Source organism: Ptychodera flava, chromosome 10, assembly GCF_041260155.1.
Source record: "Ptychodera flava strain L36383 chromosome 10, AS_Pfla_20210202, whole genome shotgun sequence".
In the NCBI taxonomy this organism is placed as follows: Eukaryota; Metazoa; Hemichordata; class Enteropneusta; family Ptychoderidae; genus Ptychodera; species Ptychodera flava.
In genome coordinates this window covers 24,454,973-24,473,315 of record NC_091937.1, presented here as the reverse complement: position 1 = coordinate 24,473,315, position 18,343 = coordinate 24,454,973, and the positions used below count along the sequence as shown (strand labels likewise).

Below are 18,343 nucleotides of genomic sequence, written 5' to 3'. Positions count from 1 at the left end.
CGTGTTCGTGTCGGCTACATGGACGATCTGCCGTTTAATACTCATATTATAAACAAATAGATCATCATTTTTCAAGCCAGGCACGGAGAAGTCCGCATCAAAATCCTGACAGGTGTTTTGCGCAATTTGTGCAGTACACTGTGTAATGCCATTATTGAGTGATAATTTAAACTTTGTAAGTTAGATAGTACAATTAAGAAGCAGTATGCTCCATAATTTTCCTGGTTTTATTTTATTATCTTGTGAAAAGACTTAATTGATTCCATTGAGTGGTTCCTTATGAAATACTTACTAAAAGGGGGAACTTGTTCTGCTTTCGCTCCAACAAAATACACATGGCCACCAGAGGAATGATTTAAGGTAGCTTAGGTTAATGAAAAATTAGTTTATTTGACCTTTGTTTCAATTTTTCCAATGCAAATGACCTTTTCTAAACAAGCTTTATATAGATATTGGTTTGTAAAGCCTGGCATACAGACTCACCATTTCTAATAAAGCAGTGGTCTCTGAGATAATCTATGGACAGCTCAACGGTAAAGGTATAGAATGATTCAGTGGTTGAATTTGTAATTGGAACAAAAATAAGGCATTAATGGAAACAGTGGGCATAAGATGAAACTAATTCACAGAAATCACAAGTGTTATCAGAGCATGGCAATAGACCAGGTGCTTGGAAGACTGTAACAGATGCAAAGTACTGGGACGATAAATTTCTGATGGAGCGACACAACATTTATCTGTGGTTCAGATTTCTAACTAAAATAAGTACATTTTCCAGCTGTCCTTGTAATGTCCAAAAAAATTCCTCTTTACTACAACCTGGAGGCTAAAATAAAAGATGCAAAGCACCAAACAGCCTGAGTGAAGATGATATCATCTTGTGTGAGCTACCATATTTACTTTTTTCAAGACCAATGTTCTCACTACTGGTATTATCTTCACGAATACACACTCAGTCTGATTAAAAAGAACAAGATAAGGGAAATTTGCCTTACCACAGTGCGGTAGTTGACTTGCACCACTTCATCGCCGGGGTGAACTTTACGACTGAGATCAGCCGGTGACTGGTCTTTGGTCCCTGTGATGACATGAACGCCCTCATAGGTGGCTTTTATCATCATACCCTGAAAAACAGTTTGAAAAGAGCTATCAGAAACAAGAATTCATCCTTTCTTTTGTAATTCATCAGTGAATATGAACAGTTAACACAGTGTAAATGTGTCCTCTGTGTGAAGGATTTGATTCTAGCATGTTGGCAAAATATTGCCGAATACAAATTTCATTCACAAATTAGCTTGTTATGCAATCATAAACACCCATACCTTGGAGCTATGTTAATTTATTACAGGTAATGACGTCCATGATATAAAGCAACAAATGAAAAGTTTCTATGCAAGTGCCAACTCTTTGATTCAAAACTTGTAACTGTTCTTGTTCAGTCAAAATATGCCTTTTTAAATCACATTGTTTTGCTCTGTACTGTTCACATCTTTGGAGTACATGTACTGAAAAATGCGTTCATGATTTAAGAGTTTTATACCATAACACTTGTAGAATATTGGTGGGTATTAGACACAGATTGAGTATAGCTGAAACCTCTGTGTTGGTCATTGCATCATGACATTTCAAAAGTAAACAACGGATGAACGCTTCTAATTTCTATTTTTGTTTGATGGAAAGAAAAAGTAACCTGATCGTAGCAGCTTTTTTTATCATTTGATGTAATTTGACACTGCAACTTGTGGCCCAAGACTTTTTCAGACTGTTTGTAGACTTCTTTGTTAACTTGTGTTCTATGTGTAAAGTATGCCCAGATTTTTTTGTTGAGTATGTTTTTTGACTCTTTTGTTTTTATTTTATGAGCATATTCTCTAAATAAGGAATAAATAAATACAAGTCATCGTTGATGACACAGTCCCCACTTGTTAATGGGTACTTTGATTACATGTCCTCAGAGAGGATAGAGTCCTCTTCATTAATTAGGTCTGTGATAAAAATACTTTGATACAGATGGTGCTCAATGGCCAAGAATGAGTTCCATGGTGATGAAAACATAAAACCAATGTAGGCCACCATCCTAAAGTTCATAAAATGAGTCAACTAGGAATTAATCAACAGGATGTTGCAAAACATTTTTGCATACAATCCTAACACTTCAACCTAACAATTAACAGATTATCACTGGTACCATATTTCATAAAGTTTGATGCAGTATTTACAACACTATGAGATCAACATCTGTATCAAGTTTCATCACTTTGATGTTGTTTAATTTGTGGCAATATCACCCTAATTAGGAAAGTTCATTACTTATGCAATTACAAATTAATTAAAATGACACTGATAAATGTCTTTTTCAATGTTAAAGCAATGTGAGCTTAACATCTGTACAAAGTTTCATGAATTTGATGCAGTATTTCTTGACATATCAGCCTACTTACGAAACTTCAATAATTGACATGTTACTGCTACATGACGTGAAACAAATTGACGAGCATATGTATGAAATAGGTCAATGTCCTTGTACTAACTTTGAATGATACTGGTGGAAATATGTCTGAGTTATGGCTCTGTACATTAGAAACTTGTAACAAAATCACCGCCATGCAGCGATATTTGATCTTACTATTTAAAAAATCAACACATATATGTATGACATAAGTCAATGTACATGTACCAACTTTGAATAAGATCAGTTGAGACTTGCCAGAGTTATGGCTCTTGACATGAAACAACCATAACAAAATTGTTACCACGTGGCCATATTGGACCATCTCGTGAAACCAATCGACATACATATGTATAATCAATGTTCTTGTACCAACTTTGAATAAATTTGCTTGATACATGTCTGAGTTATGGTTCCGGACATGAATAAATCGTAAAAAATGGCCACACGGCGGCCATATTGGATCGTATCACAAAACAAATCAATGTGCATATGTATGACATAGGTCAATGTCCCTGTACTAAGTTTGAATAACAATCGGTGAATAAAATCGGTTGAGACGTGCCCGAGTTTTGGCTAAGGACATGAAAAATTGTAACAAAATGGCTGCCATGCAGCCATATTGGATCATATCATGAAACAAATTGACGTACATATGTATGACATAAGTCAATGTCCTTTTACCAACTTTGAATAAAATCGGTTGAGATATGCCTGAGTATTATGGCTCTGTACATGAAAAAATCGTAACAAAATGGCCGCACGGCAGCCATATTGGATCGTATCACATAACAAATTGACATGGATATGTATGACATTAGTCAATCTCCTTGTACCAACTTTGAATAAAATCGGTTGAAACATGTCTGAGTTATGGCTCTGTACATGAAAAAATTGTAATAAAATGGCCGCCTGGCGGCCATATTGGATCGTATCACAAAACAAATCGACGTGCATATCTATGAAATTGGTCAATGTCCTTGTACCAACGTTGAATAAAATCGGTTGAAACATGCCTGAGTTATGGCTCTGTACATGAAAAAATCATAGCAAAATGGCCGCAGGGCAGCCATATTGGATCGTATCACAAAACAAATTGACGTGCATATCTATGACATTGGTCAATGTCCTTGTACCAACTTTGAATAAAATCGGTTGAAATGTGTCTGAGTTATGGCTCTGTACATGAAAAAATCGTAATAAAATGGCCGCCTGGCGGCCATATTGGATCGTATCACAAAACAAATCGACGTGCATCTGTATGACATATGAAGTAATCCTTGTACCAAGTTTGAATGAAATCGCTCCTTGCATCTCTGAGATATCTGCGTGAACGGACGGACGGACGGACGGACGCACACACGCACGCACGCACGGACGCACACACGCACGGACATGACCAAACCTATAAGTCCCCCCGGACGGTGTCCGTGGTGGACTAATAACCGAACTTTTACTAGGAGTTCTGAAATTCCTGTCATTAAATTGACAAATAAAGAAAGAGATATGTTAAAATCAGTAAATGTTCCATTAGTACTTCTATTGATTATCATCTCAAATAACAAATAAATACATTAGGATGTATATGTAAAGTACTACTGCATGCCAACCAATATGCCAGGATGTTAAGGTCACGTAGCGGTCATGAAAACAGCCAATTATACAGTAACATTAATTTTTCCCCTCAGATTTTGGAAGAAAATGGTCCACCTTTCATAGAGTAATGTATGAGAATAACTTTACTGCATCAAGATCGTCTCATGAATACTGGCTCAAGTCCATTAAGGAAAGAGTGTGCCTCAAAAGTTACTTACCAAACTCTCATCAGGTCGTTTCTTCTTCAAGGTGGTTAATTCTAACTGTGCTGGTTGAATTACTAATGGGTCTTTGGATTCCTTGATAAGTCTATCACACAAATCAACTATCTCTACACTCTGCAAGAAATCAAGTATTTTACATGTTTTGTAACCTGGAGACTTTTACAATTTTGAAAGTAGTGTACCTAACAACAGGATAAAAGCATAAAGTTTGCCTGCATCATAGCTGCATGCACGCACAGAATCCAAGCTAAGTCCCCACGGACGACCGATAGGCATGCACTAAGATATAAATGAACTGGGTCTACATTTTTCCTCCAAATTCAAAAGTTCCCAAGCGGTAGAAATCTGATATCTGAATATTTCCATGTCATGAATTCTCTGCAAGACAGTCTTGTAACTATCATACCATCCTAACAGAGCAGCAAGATTAAGTGAAAAGAGAGTTTTTTGACTCTTTAAAGTATGTGAATGTGAATGTAAAATATCACGTGGTATGCACACTTGATGAGTACAAAGGATGTATACTTGGGTGTAATAGTTAACAGTGTTATAGTGCTGGAATAAGAAAATACTTACAACTGGCAATATTGCATCTTCGATATCTGAAGCTGAACTGTCCATCTGCACTGATGTGGTTAATTCTAGACCTAGCTGTACTATTTCTTTCCTAAGTTTTCTAAAATGATCTTGTCGTGAAAAGGGACTCCTAGGATCAAAAACATGAATTTTTAAATTTCAGAAGTTGTATTATACGAGTTTTGTTTAGTATTTTTATGAAAAATCAACGCTACTGAAAATTAACAAAAAACAAGAGTTTGCTTTAGAATGATCAATAGAGGGCGCTATATGATATACATGTACACAGAAACAAACTTTTCAACCAAAAAACCACCATTGTTTTGTACTATTACATTCTTACACTTCTGCAGATTTGATTTTCCTTGTTAATGATGGAAATAAACATAACTTTCAAAATAATCAAAATTTGCCTCAACCGACACTCTGTCAAGTCACAAGAGAAAAGGTAATACTTATTTGGCTGTATGATACAAAACATGTTATTCAAATGTACAGTACCATATTGGTATTTACTTACTGAACAATTTTTATGTAACTTCTGTAATGTTATTAAAATATATCATAATTATCACTATTATCATGACCAATATTGACTAAATTGCAACACCCCAAATCTTTGTTCAGATGATACAACTATCACTAAAATGCATACCACAAATTGCCAAGACACAATATTAAGCCTACCTGTCTAGCCATGAGACGAGTGTCCGTGTTGCTATGACTACCTCTGAGACTAACTTCAGGACATCATTGGGAAGCATTTTGCTATTGGCTTCATTAAATCTTTGGAAGTGTGTACAGAATTTATTGCATTTAATGAGGCTTTTGAGGTTATTGGCTTTGCAACTCAAAGCCAACGACAGGTACTGTAAATTTTCATTCTCCAAACCAAAATTCTGTTGAAAGAGAAGACAGAACACAGAGAGATGCAGTACAATTACTGAACACTGTCTATCAAAGCAATTTTGTTTGTTATACATGTATCATGAATGTACAATCATCCTGTTTATCGTTCACTATGCTTTCATGCACAAAGGAATTTACATAGGTTTGTTGCAAAATAAAAAATACGAAAAATACGTAAAAAAAAAGACCAAAAATGCTATGAGGTGGTGGTGAATAAAAAATACCTATAATGTCACATCTGCAAAACTTTTGCATGGTGAAGCTGAAAATTCTACATTTTTTTCTAATTGACAAGTGAGCACACATTTTTGTTGATCTATATTAGCAGCACTGCGTGATCAAGGAATAATCACAAAGTAATGGTTTGCACTGGGCAAGCCTTTGGAGTTATCATAATCTGTTTTTCAGAAAAACCTTTCTTTTCCATTTATATCACATCTCTACGCTTGAATTTTTTCAAACATCGGTAAATGTTCTCCAAAGGCTACTCTGAGCACACAACATGGTTCTAGTAAGATAGAGGTCAAACTATTACACTCTGATAAGCCTCTTACCAGTCCACATAGAAGACTAAGTGACTGAAATAAAATCTCTTGATGGCCAATTTTGACGACTCCTAACTGCTCCAAGTCTTGCTGGGTTACTTGCAAGAGTTTTTCACCCGACACTCCTTTCTCAACAAAGTCTGTCACATATTGGCTGAGACAGTCATCTAAACCTGGAACAAAGAAAAAACATAGTGTACTGTGATTGGTCAACATTATACACACCAGGTGTTCAATAGAATCATTTTACTTGTAGATGACAACATTGCTCCCATTTTGCTGGTAGATGACAACATTGCTCAGTTTAAACTGTTCATAACTGAAGTCGAGAGTTCAATATATTGAAGCCAAGCAGCTATACAAAATATTGACAAGAAAATCACTCAAATCAGTACAAAATTACAAAATTGTGTGAGAAGAACAGGTAGCTGTGATTTTTGGAATAGCTTAAAATGCTCTTATGGAAAGTTTGAGCCAAAGTTTAGGTCTTTCAGTTTATAGGAATGAATTGCCTTAAAGAGATCAACTACACACAAAGCTAAAATTGTCCGGTCTGTAATGGCCCACTTCCGCTAAGGTCATCGGCACCTTGTCAGTAATTGACCTCAAAAGATTATCTTTTGCTGACCACAAGTAAATATTTTGACTTGATGCCCCTCCCTGACAAAATACCAGCACTTCAAAGGACTCAATTCACTCAATTACACCAGAAAAAAGAGTGGCTCTACATCAACTGTATTAGTGATAATCTGAAGGGAAAAACACACCAACTGAAATAAATGGAAGCAGTTGTAGTACTAAATCTGAAGGTGCAAGCATCAACCCTGGTATTGATATTTAAAGTCAAACTTTTCACAAGCCTAGTATACAGTGCAGGTACTTATTCACGGACAATGAAAGCCATTCTTTATTATTTGATTTCTGTCAATGCTCTCCTTTCTTTAAAACAATCCATAAACTGCAATGATGCTTTCTACGTATCTTGGACGTCTTGTTTACGACACTCATCATTTATAAAAGCTACCCATTTGCATGAAAATAATATTTAAACTGTGTGACATATGGAATAGATGAATATGTATCTTATAAATTTTTTTAGCAAAATTTTAAAATTTTAAGGTAACTTTTACTCTGCCTAAAATTCAAATGTACATTGTAAACAAAAATTCTATGTACAGTATATAAGCCGTGTTGACAAGCTGAATCATATGTGTTAAAACACGCTTTTGGGAATAGAAAAAGAACTTGCTATTGACATGCAAAACAAAAGTAGTGAAAAAACATCAAAATTTACTGCTAATGGCCTTTTTAAGAGCATTAGCTGTCATCTGCATTGTGACCACACAGTGTGTGCCATAGATCCAACATTTGTCATGTATTTGTCATACTGCAATGGATGTATACAAAGAATATGTACAGCTGCAACACTGAAATAGTTTAACACAGTCACTCTGGGATTCATGAAAGATATAATGATCATGACCAGACCTTTTGACCAAATTCTGAAAGGCCAGTAGCTGTAACTTTTGATAATTATTTCACTATTCTTGTTTCGTATGTCAATAAGTAGTTTTTGTTCTACTCCCCAAGGTATGTTTGACTAAAACAGAACAGCTATTTTGCTTGTCAACAGAGTGCCTACATAATGTGTAAAATTTACTATTACTGTTAACATCAACGATAACAATGCAGGCTGTGTTGACAAGCTGAATACTGCATGTGTATCTCAACATGCTTTGGGGAGTAGAACAAGAAACTTTTATTGACATTAAAATGAAAAATAGTAGAAAAAAGTTATCAAAAGTTACAGCCAATGGCCTTCTAATCTACATCAATATGTAGGACTCTAGGAGGAAAAGTTACATACATGTAAAGTTGTTTTGCAATTTGTTTGGTGACAAAATACAGTCATTTTCTTATCTGTTATCATCATTCAATATACCCTAGGAGTGATCACAGACTTGGTATACCGGTACATCTAGCAATTTCCAGTCACCGACATTTGTGCCATGGTTTTATCATCACCTAAATCCATGAAGGCCAGACATGGCACATGTGTTAGACATGTCTCGGCAGATGTAATGCATTTGATAGTAAACATGAGTTGTTTTAATCATAGTGGTATGCACACATGTAATTCTTATTCACTTATCACTATTGTATAAGTGGATTTTCTAACAGATGATAAAGACATAATTCTGAATGTCGGACATCGACCTGTTTAGCAATTGTTAACAACAGTCCTACTTTCTTGACAAAATTGTACGTACTTTGAAGGCTGCATGTAGCTTTGCTTGTGAACAGGCAGGTCTCCAGGTTATGAGACGATCACCAAGAGTGCCCTCTATAGTTGACATTTAGAGAATGTCATGGGCAATTTTCATATAAATATGCTGTGCAGATATTTGTTGCTGTTTCAGGCCTTTCTCAGTGAAGTCAAGTTTTGCAAGAACATGGTGTGCACATCATTGGTCTTGCTATGAGCTCCTCTGAATAGGAACACAGCAATATCTTCTACCATATAGCATATTATAAAAAGTGTTTTTAGCTATCTTTTTGAGCAATTTAAATAAGTTTGTCAAGTTGCTATTAAGATACCACAGATTCAACAAGTTTACCTATAATGTGGTTAAGATGCCTTTCCATGTAAATTAAAAACCTGCTGATAATCAAAAAGAGGATACAGATAATGTTGTACACTACATCTGCGGTAACTACGGTATGTAACCCCATTTTGCCCTGGCGTATTTCCACAGAGTAGCCCCTCCACTCAAATACACTACATAGAATGGATTGCATGGTGGTATGGAAAACAAGGAAACATATTGATATAGAGGAGCAACTCCACTAAAACACATAATGGAAACTGAGGATAAAGTAGTGCTGCTGGCACCGAATAGGTACATGTATACTGGTATTAGGATCAGAATACTTTACTAAGATACATGTACTGATTCACAGACTGTTACTGTAGAAAAAAAACCTAATGGGTTTGATTTGACGAACATCTTTCAAATCTTTCACCCCTATTTCTCTTTTTAAAGGTCAAGTTTCACGACACAAAACAATAACAATGGTTCAAACCATGTTGGAGAAAGGGTTAAACAAACTTCACTATGTTGCATTTGACATTTGAGACTCTGAATCCATTTCCAGGTTATTCCAGAAACTCAACTTGGCTCTGATATTGATATTTGTACAGTAGCTGGTACAGGGCAGGTTTGAATCCTGTTTTTACAAACCATAAATGATGTAATATATTTTCCTGATAATTTACAAGATGTGACAAATGAATTCGAGAAACTGTCAAAGGCATGGACTTGGAACTCAAATTATGGTGGATGGACAGAAAATTAGGGGTGAACCATTTGGTTTCGGGGAAGGGGAGCTTGAGCTTTTCAAAAAAAAATTGTTGCTGCCAAATATGAAAAAAATATTTGTCTCTGCTGTAGAATGGGGAAAAATGAGTGTACAGAAATAAAATGACGTTAAATATGGTAGTCCATCACACAAGAAAAGAGGCAAGCTACGTTTTCACATAATTGTTTTCTCTACAAATAACATTCACATTATATTTCTAAATGTAGCACAGGATGACAGATATTTTCAACTTGGATAAACAACATGGGGCTGCGGAAGCTTAATAGCTTTACAGATAGGACTTCTCAGTCAGATATCAGTGTTTAATTGCCTTCCAGCCACCACACAGAGCTAATATTGGACATCTAAATGATGTGTCTAGTATCACGACTGTAGGTTTCCTCATTAGTTTATTTTTTCATCAATGATAGATGGTACTGCTATACCTATTTATGGCCATGTTCTTGCCAATTAACCTTTTAAATCAGTCACTCTCAAATGGAAAAATCTTCAGGTTGGAATTCCTTAATTTCAGATGACATCCTGAAGCTACTGTACGTGCTATAGAAAATAAAAACATACATAAGAGATCTATGTAAATCATTGATAAAATCTACAATCTACATGAATCTACTGTTTTGCCTTTATTCATAGACCTGTCAACAAAGTATAGAAACTATATAATACTGCTAAAGAGAGTTGAATCTGATGGCAGATTTCTGGTTCCTTTCTGTAAAGAGATTACCAGGGCTAATTTCACATTATTTTAGGTGACATTACATAAGACATTTTAAGTATTGGCATAGAACAATTTTACTTGTATCATTACTCGATTTTCTACGGGAATTACCGTATTCTTCTTTCGTACATGTAATTGCATATGTAGCTATTTACAGCATGCCTGATGTAGTTCTGATAAAGTAGAAAGACTGGAGTTCAACATGGATATAATGAAACAAGGTCACAGAGGGAAATAAAAGCCAAGTGTTGCAAAATTCAAAAAACACATTTTTGTGTTCTAAGTTTTCATGTTTGTGTTCTAAAAATTTATGTTTATGTTCATAAAAACCATGTTCATGTTCTTAAAATGTATGTTTATATTCTTAAATTGTATGTTTATGTTCATAAAAATCATGTTTATGTTCTTAAACTGTATATTCATGTTCATAAAAACCATGTTCATGTTCTTAAAATGTATGTTTATATTCTTAAATTGTACATTTATGTTCATAAAAACCATGTTTATGTTCTTAAATTGTATGTTTATGTTCATTAAAACCATGCTGTTATTCAAACTTTCATGCTTATGTTCATGAAGGTCATTTGTTTGTTCATTGAACAAATTTTATGTTCATTAAAACACTGCTTATGTCCATATCTCCCTGTTAACACTGAGGGCGCTCTGGAGTTAGCAGCACGAGACAGCTATGGCGGCGGACATCAGCAAGTTACACCGCATACAGCGAGAAAAGTGGGCTTTAAGAGTGTTTAAAAGCAAAGCTTAGCACATCGTGGATCTAGACAAGTAGAGCGTGCTCGAAAACGGAGATCGATCACAAGTTTGTACTAAATACGGCTGTTCTTGGCGGAGAAACTGCACGCTCTCATTCGGAGGCGCAACCAGCGGTTTAACGTTGTAGGCCTAAATGTCTACGCACTTTCAAAGTCCAAAGTCAAAGACTCAGGGCTGTGGGGGCACTCTGATCCGATGTAGAGATGGGTCTGTCACAAGTGAGGGGAGGACCACACAACAAAATACCCTAATACGATAAAGGAGAACCATTTGATTTCTGGGGGGGGGGCATGGAGGATTTTGAGAAAATAAATTTGTCACCAGGTGAGATAGAAGAAAAAAAAATGATCCTGTCATGGCCTGAGAAAAAAAATTGTCATAACAAACAGAAGTGAAAAAAAAATTGTCACAATGCATCAGAAATTCGCAAAATTTGGGAACCTTATTCTCATGTATTCTTTGCCGGCGCGCCGCCATAGGCGGCGCAAATGTTTTTACCACAAGCAATTCTTATGTTTTTTCCCCCAGCACTTATGATATAAGCATGCACTACATAGGTCTACTTTACACCTCAGTACACTCAATGTTTTCCTTCTCTTTTCTGACCCAAGAAATCACATTGGAGGATTTCTGTTGCAATATCTCAATGGCATAGGCACTATCTAAAGGGGACTATTTGACTTCTGTAAATTGTTAAAATTTAAAACACAAGACAGGAGTCAATAAACTAGTGTTAAAACCAATATATTAATTCTCTCAATATAAATATGTTATAAAGATGAACAAGTTAACAATGAAAAAGTGAGGAACAACAATATAATGAAATAGAATGTGAGAGCCTTGTTTCTCTGACCACAAAAGATAACATCTTCCCTGAGAACTTACATCGATGCTTTGTCATGTTGATTATAATATGACACCACACACCGGATCACATACCGGGTCTAAGCACTATCGATTCACCGGTGTCTCGCCATGTATTCGGAGGAATGTGAGGGGGTTAGAGGTCACTAAAAAAATTGAAAACTTCAGGGGGGCATTACTCAAAATGTGGCGGGGTAACTCAATTTCTTTGTGCGAAATAAATTGAAACACATCTGAGATTGCACATTTGCACATATCCATTTCTCAAAATTTTCACTGCGAGAGGGGAGGTCTGTTTTGTTCGGTCCTCTTCTCACAGTTTTACTGGGTAAAAGACAAAATTTAAATTGAAAATATTAAGAAACCTCTCGGATTGCACTTCACTGCATCGTGGCGCACATCAATTTCTCAAAATTTTCACAGGATCGAGACAAAACTGAACTGTTGTGAATTCATCCTTTATTATCACAGAAACATGTTTTAATGTACCTCAGTTCAATGACCATTTTGACAGATAAACATACCATATTCCGGCTTTTTATTAGAAGCTGGCAGCTGGAGAAATGACGCAAGAAGCTAGGTCACAGCTTTTCCGTTCCTGTATATTCATTTGTCTTCAGTCTCTGGCAAACAGAAATGTTTTTCACAAATGATGACCCCCCTTTGACAGACGAAAAAAATTGATGCCCCCCCCCCTCCCCCGCTAAAAAATAACCAAAACCCATATGTCAAATTTACCCGCACGGTTTGGATTTTAACTCCGGTACGCGGCACACTTGATTCGTGTAGCAGAGATGCCAGTGCACAAACTTCTCAGCCACATCCATGCAAAAGTCTGTTAATTAGGACGACTGTAAGGCAATTTTAACTTCATTTCCATAGACAACTTATGTCCATGGACATTGTATAAAGTAAACTTTATTGGAGTGGTTCGCCAAAGGCAGCCCTTCGGTTAAGACGGTCATGGGCCATTACGTAAAGTCAACTTTATTCTCATGGCAAAGGTGGCCCGCTGGTAAAAAGAGGGTCGATCATGGCCATTGCACGAAGTAAACTTTACTGAACATGCAGGGCCGCTGAAGGCGTCCGGTCGTTAAGATGGTCATGGGTATTACAATAAAGTCAATTTATTGTAGTGGGCCGCCGCAGGCGGCCCGCCGGTATAGAGGGTCGATCATGGCCATTGCATGAAGTAAACCTAATTAGAGTGGGCCGCAAAGGCGTCTGCCTGTTAAGAGGATCATGGGTAATACATAAAGTGTAGGATTTTGCCAGTCCCCCCCCCCCGGTCGTAAAAACTGAACGGTCCCTTAGGTCTGTTTTGTTCGGTCCTCTTCTCACTAGTAACGGACCATTCTCTACATCAGATTTTAATCAGAGTGCCTCCCACAGCCACAACAACCCTAAGTCTTTGACTTTGGACTGCCAAAATGCCATAGGCAAACCGTGGTTTTGCCCCGAGTCGGAGAGCGTGCAGCACAGTCACCTTTGGTCGGAATATTCCCTCGGCGTCTATGCCCTCATAGACGTGTGTACAGTTGCCTGAGAAGGAGATCTACACACATCTATGGGGCATAGACGCTAAGCGGAATAGACCGACCATAGGTGACTGTAGGTGTGCGTGCAGTTTCTCCGCCGATATTTAGTAACCACACAGCCCTGAGCCTTTGACTTTGGACTTTGAAAGTGCGTAGACATTTACAACGTTAAACCGCTGGTTGCGCCTCCGAATGAGAGCGTGCAGTTTCTCCGCCGAGAACAGGCGATATTTAGTACAAACTTGTAATCGATCTCCGTTTTCGAGCACGCTCTACTTGTCTAGATCCACGATGTGCTAAGCTTTGCTTTTAAACACTCTTAAAGCCCACTTTTCTCGCTGTATGCGGTGTAACTTGCTGATGTCCGCCGCCATAGCTGTCTCGTGCTGCTAACTCCAGAGCGCCTCAGTGTTAACAGGGAGATATGGACATAAGCAGTGTTTTAATGAACATAAAATTTGTTCAATGAACAAACAAATGACCTTCATGAACATAAGCATGAAAGTTTGAATAACAGCATGGTTTTAATGAACATAAACATACAATTTAAGAATATAAACATACAATTTAAGAACATAAACATGGTTTTTATGAAAATGAACATACAATTTAAGAACATAAACATGGTTTTTATGAACATAAATGTACAATTTAAGATATAAACATACATTCTAAGAACATGAATATGGTTTTTATGAACATGAACATACAATTTAAGAACATAAACATGGTTTTTATGAACATAAATGTACAATTTAAGAATATAAACATACATTTTAAGAACATAAACATGGTTTTATGAACATAAACATACAATTTAAGAATATAAACATACATTTTAAGAACATGAACATGGTTTTTATGAACATGAACATACAATTTAAGAACATAAACATGGTTTTTATGAACATGAACATACAATTTAAGAACATAAACATGGTTTTTATGAACATAAATGTACAATTTAAGAATATAAACATACATTTTAAGAACATGAACATGGTTTTTATGAACATGAACATACAATTTAAGAACATAAACATGGTTTTTATGAACATAAATGTACAATTTAAGAATATAAACATACATTTTAAGAACATGAACATGGTTTTTATGAACATGAACATACAATTTAAGAACATAAACATGGTTTTTATGAACATAAACGTACAATTTAAGAATATAAACATACATTTTAAGAACATGAACATGGTTTTTATGAACATGAATATACATTTTAAGAACATAAACATGAAAACTTAGAACACACAAATGTGTTTTTTGAATTTTGCAACACTTGGCTTGCCATAGAGGGAATTAATTTAAAGTGTTTATGGATGATGTTAATGGTTTTCCTTTTTGATCCATGGAGTATCTTCAATTTCTGGCCTGAAGCAAAGTTATCATGTATCTGTAATCTCATATTCTACAGTAGAGTACCATACAGTACAAATGTTCTGACAAAATGTTGGTGAACATCATTACCTGATACTGGAATTACATATATGCTGATCACACAAAACACCAAGACAAGTAGCTCTAGCTACCACAGAAGCAACATCGTAACACCCCTTTAAATAGTGCTTGAATTTGAATTATAACTACATGTATATCAACTTACCCTATGAACATAAAGCTAAGATGGACATTAACTCCCTTCAGTCAACATCTCAATTTATTTTTTTCTGTATTCATCAATAACACTACTTCAGTTTTGATTTAAATTTTTCATATTTAATTAATGTATGCAAACTTCAACAGAAAATTCTTGTTTTACTGGGTCATTGTATGTCATTTTGCACACATCATTGCTTTGATTGTTGGATTGTGATTATCAACCACAAATATACTGAATGACAATTAAAATCAGGATTAATGGCACAATCTTCAGTCACTGTTGTGCATCATGGCAAAACTTCAAAGAGTCCAATATGTTTCTGTAAGCATACCGGCACATCAAATTATGATACAGAAATTTTCTGGTGAATAGATTCAAAAGAAAACTCCCTTAAGTCATATTGAATGCCCTGTGTTTAACTTAATCCAAAATGTTACTTACTATTGATAGTTTAACTTACTGTACTCCGACAAAAATTTATTTGTCATTAATAACATAATTAAGCAAAATGCACTGTACTGGCAATATATACCAGTATGGTGTACAGTATCTTGTATGATCAACGTATTGAAGATTTACGGGAAGAAAAGGAAAATGTATGAGTTTTGTGGGTCAAAGGTGATGAAAAGATTATCAAAAATTTCAGATATGCATGATTAGTCTTTTTTGAACAGATTATGGAGCTCTCATTTTCGTTCTCTGTATAATCATGTTATTCAAACATAATTTACAGTGTTCTCCACAAGAGATTTTGAGGGATAGGCCACCCCTCTGTCTTTTGGACCATTCTATTCATATGTTAATAACAATACAAAAGAATGCATTTTCACGACAAAAGAATATGCAAGTTGAGCATTGTTATGTAAATTAACCATCCTTCTGTTTTTCTAAGGTGTGGGGAACAATGTGTCATGCTTTGATATCAAGTAAATCTGGGTGATGACAATGTTATTGGAAACAGTGGGCCTCTCATGCGAATACTATCATGATGTAGTGTCATTTTCTGTAGTTCAGACAGTGGCAAACCCATTGGTGGTATTTTGTGTTGCGTGCTGCGATGTCTAGTACCGGCCATAACAACTGATAACTATTTTGACTTCTGATATGTGCACTTTGAGTCCATATCAAGCTTTGATTTGACTACTTCAGGGGGGTAAACGCCAACCTCGGGTCAACTAGGAAACACAATGTACCCTTGAGAGCACTGAATCTCAATTGACTAGTTGATCTAACTTCAGACAACTCTGAAAAACTGATAACAATAAATTCAAAATATACAAAACTTTGGTTCAGTACAATGTACCCTATACCAGTACACTTGATAATTATTTCTGTTTGGAAGGTGAAATCCTGATACTTTGTTTTTCAAAATAGCTGCATCACTTATTCCCATGAGCGGTAAGGTCAAACCTCCTCAGAGGAGACTGCCTGGGGCTATAGACAAAACTATCTTTGAGCAGTTCAATAAAATGAGATGTGTATCTATCTATGCAGCAAACTTCTTACAAATCAATTTAAAGAACATTGTCCTGATAGTATTATGGAACACCTCTGCTAAACTTGCTATGATGTTTATAAAAGAAATGTTGATAAAAATGCTAGCAAGGGTTCAGTTTATTATTTTGTTTATTTCTGTACATGAACCCATGCTGATGGAGTCTTTGGGACGGCAGACACAGCCTTTGGTATGTGTTATACAATCAAATACTGTACCATCCGATATATGGGAGACATGCCAATAGGTGTTTACAATTACCAGTACTGATACTGTATCCAAGTTGAAGAAAAGGTCACTCTGACCATGTGCCCTTCTTGTTCAGTTTTTGTAAAAGTTACATTAAAAGTGCTGGTCTACAGATCTGCTAGAGTTTACTGTACTGTAACTCCAGATTACGGTAGTTTGTGCCTCAAAAATGAACTTTTGCTCAAACTTTCATAAAATATATTTCAACCATTCTCCTTTAAAATCAAGAATAAAAATTTGGGTTACCGTGCAAATTTTGGTGGAACTAGGGAAACAAATTACCCAATATTTACCAATATTTTAAATTCAAAATGGCTGCCATCCCTGTGTTATATCTAATGGGGAAAATAAAATTCCAGATTTTTACAAAACTAAGCAGGTGAAAACTTTATACCTTTATGTACTCAATAAGCTTCAAAATGAGCCCCTACAAGTGGTAGGCCAAACGAGTATTGTCAAAGTTTGAGAGTCCGAATATCTGTCCCCGGGATGCATAAATTACCTCAAAAACTTGATTTTATGATGCAACCGTTGAATTTTTTTAGAATTTTCTGATACATTTGCCATGTCATTACCTGTGCTGATGTTTTTGCCCAATAAGCTACAGTAATTGTAACTCGAAAGAGACAATATCATGAGATTCCATAGCTTTGCCATTCACTCACAATATGCTGTATGGTGTACATCTATATCATGACATACCGGTAGGGCTTTTGCCCAAGGACCACTCAACAAACACACGATATTTGCAAAAGCCTTGCTTTTTTAGTTTATAACAAACCTACACGTTGCCATAAATCACACAGCACCACTCAAGTTTGAATGACGCTGCCATATGTCTGTAAAAATACATGTTTATCACTTTTGGGTCCTTGAAACACATAAATTGAAAATGTACAAGTTGCTTTGTTATGACATATTTTTATTTAACATGTGCATGTTGCCAGTATTTCCATATCATTGAATTACCGTATTGAATACTTGAATAACGCTTTGGTGTTGCAAGAAATGCTCAATTTTTCAATTTGGCCTTGAATACACAATTACATTAAAATGTACATGCGAGAGTTAGATTTTGTCACCAGCATATTTCAAATGTTAGTATCGTCACAGGAATTGCCAATCAAGGCTATATAGAATGTTAATCCTTATATTATAAGGATAATACAATTTCTGCAGGCTAGGACAAGCAAATGTACTGGTAAAATACATCACTGGGTTTTTCCATAGCATTGATTTCATCAGTAAACCATCCCAAGGGACTGTATACAGCATAGCATTTTGACCAGTTCATGATACCAGCATACCAGCACACAGTCTGTGGAGGGACCATGACCAGCAGTAATGGTATATGCGCTCATCAACATGAATATGGAGTATAAACAACTCAACACAGAATTAGTACGC

General features: G+C 35.9%; 1 protein-coding gene across 1 annotated transcript in view; it reads right to left on the bottom strand.

Annotated features, from left to right (window-relative positions):
* The window catches only part of LOC139142302 (connector enhancer of kinase suppressor of ras 2-like), a 100,219-nt gene that overhangs the window by 46,922 nt on the left and 34,954 nt on the right, over positions 1-18,343 (bottom strand). The window contains exons 2-6 of the mRNA XM_070712194.1: positions 6,309-6,472; positions 5,533-5,744; positions 4,846-4,975; positions 4,264-4,383; positions 996-1,124 (exon numbers count right to left, since the gene is read on the bottom strand). Of these exons, the coding sequence (XP_070568295.1) occupies positions 996-1,124; positions 4,264-4,383; positions 4,846-4,975; positions 5,533-5,744; positions 6,309-6,472 (755 nt within the window). The remainder of the gene's footprint in view (positions 1-995; positions 1,125-4,263; positions 4,384-4,845; positions 4,976-5,532; positions 5,745-6,308; positions 6,473-18,343) is intronic.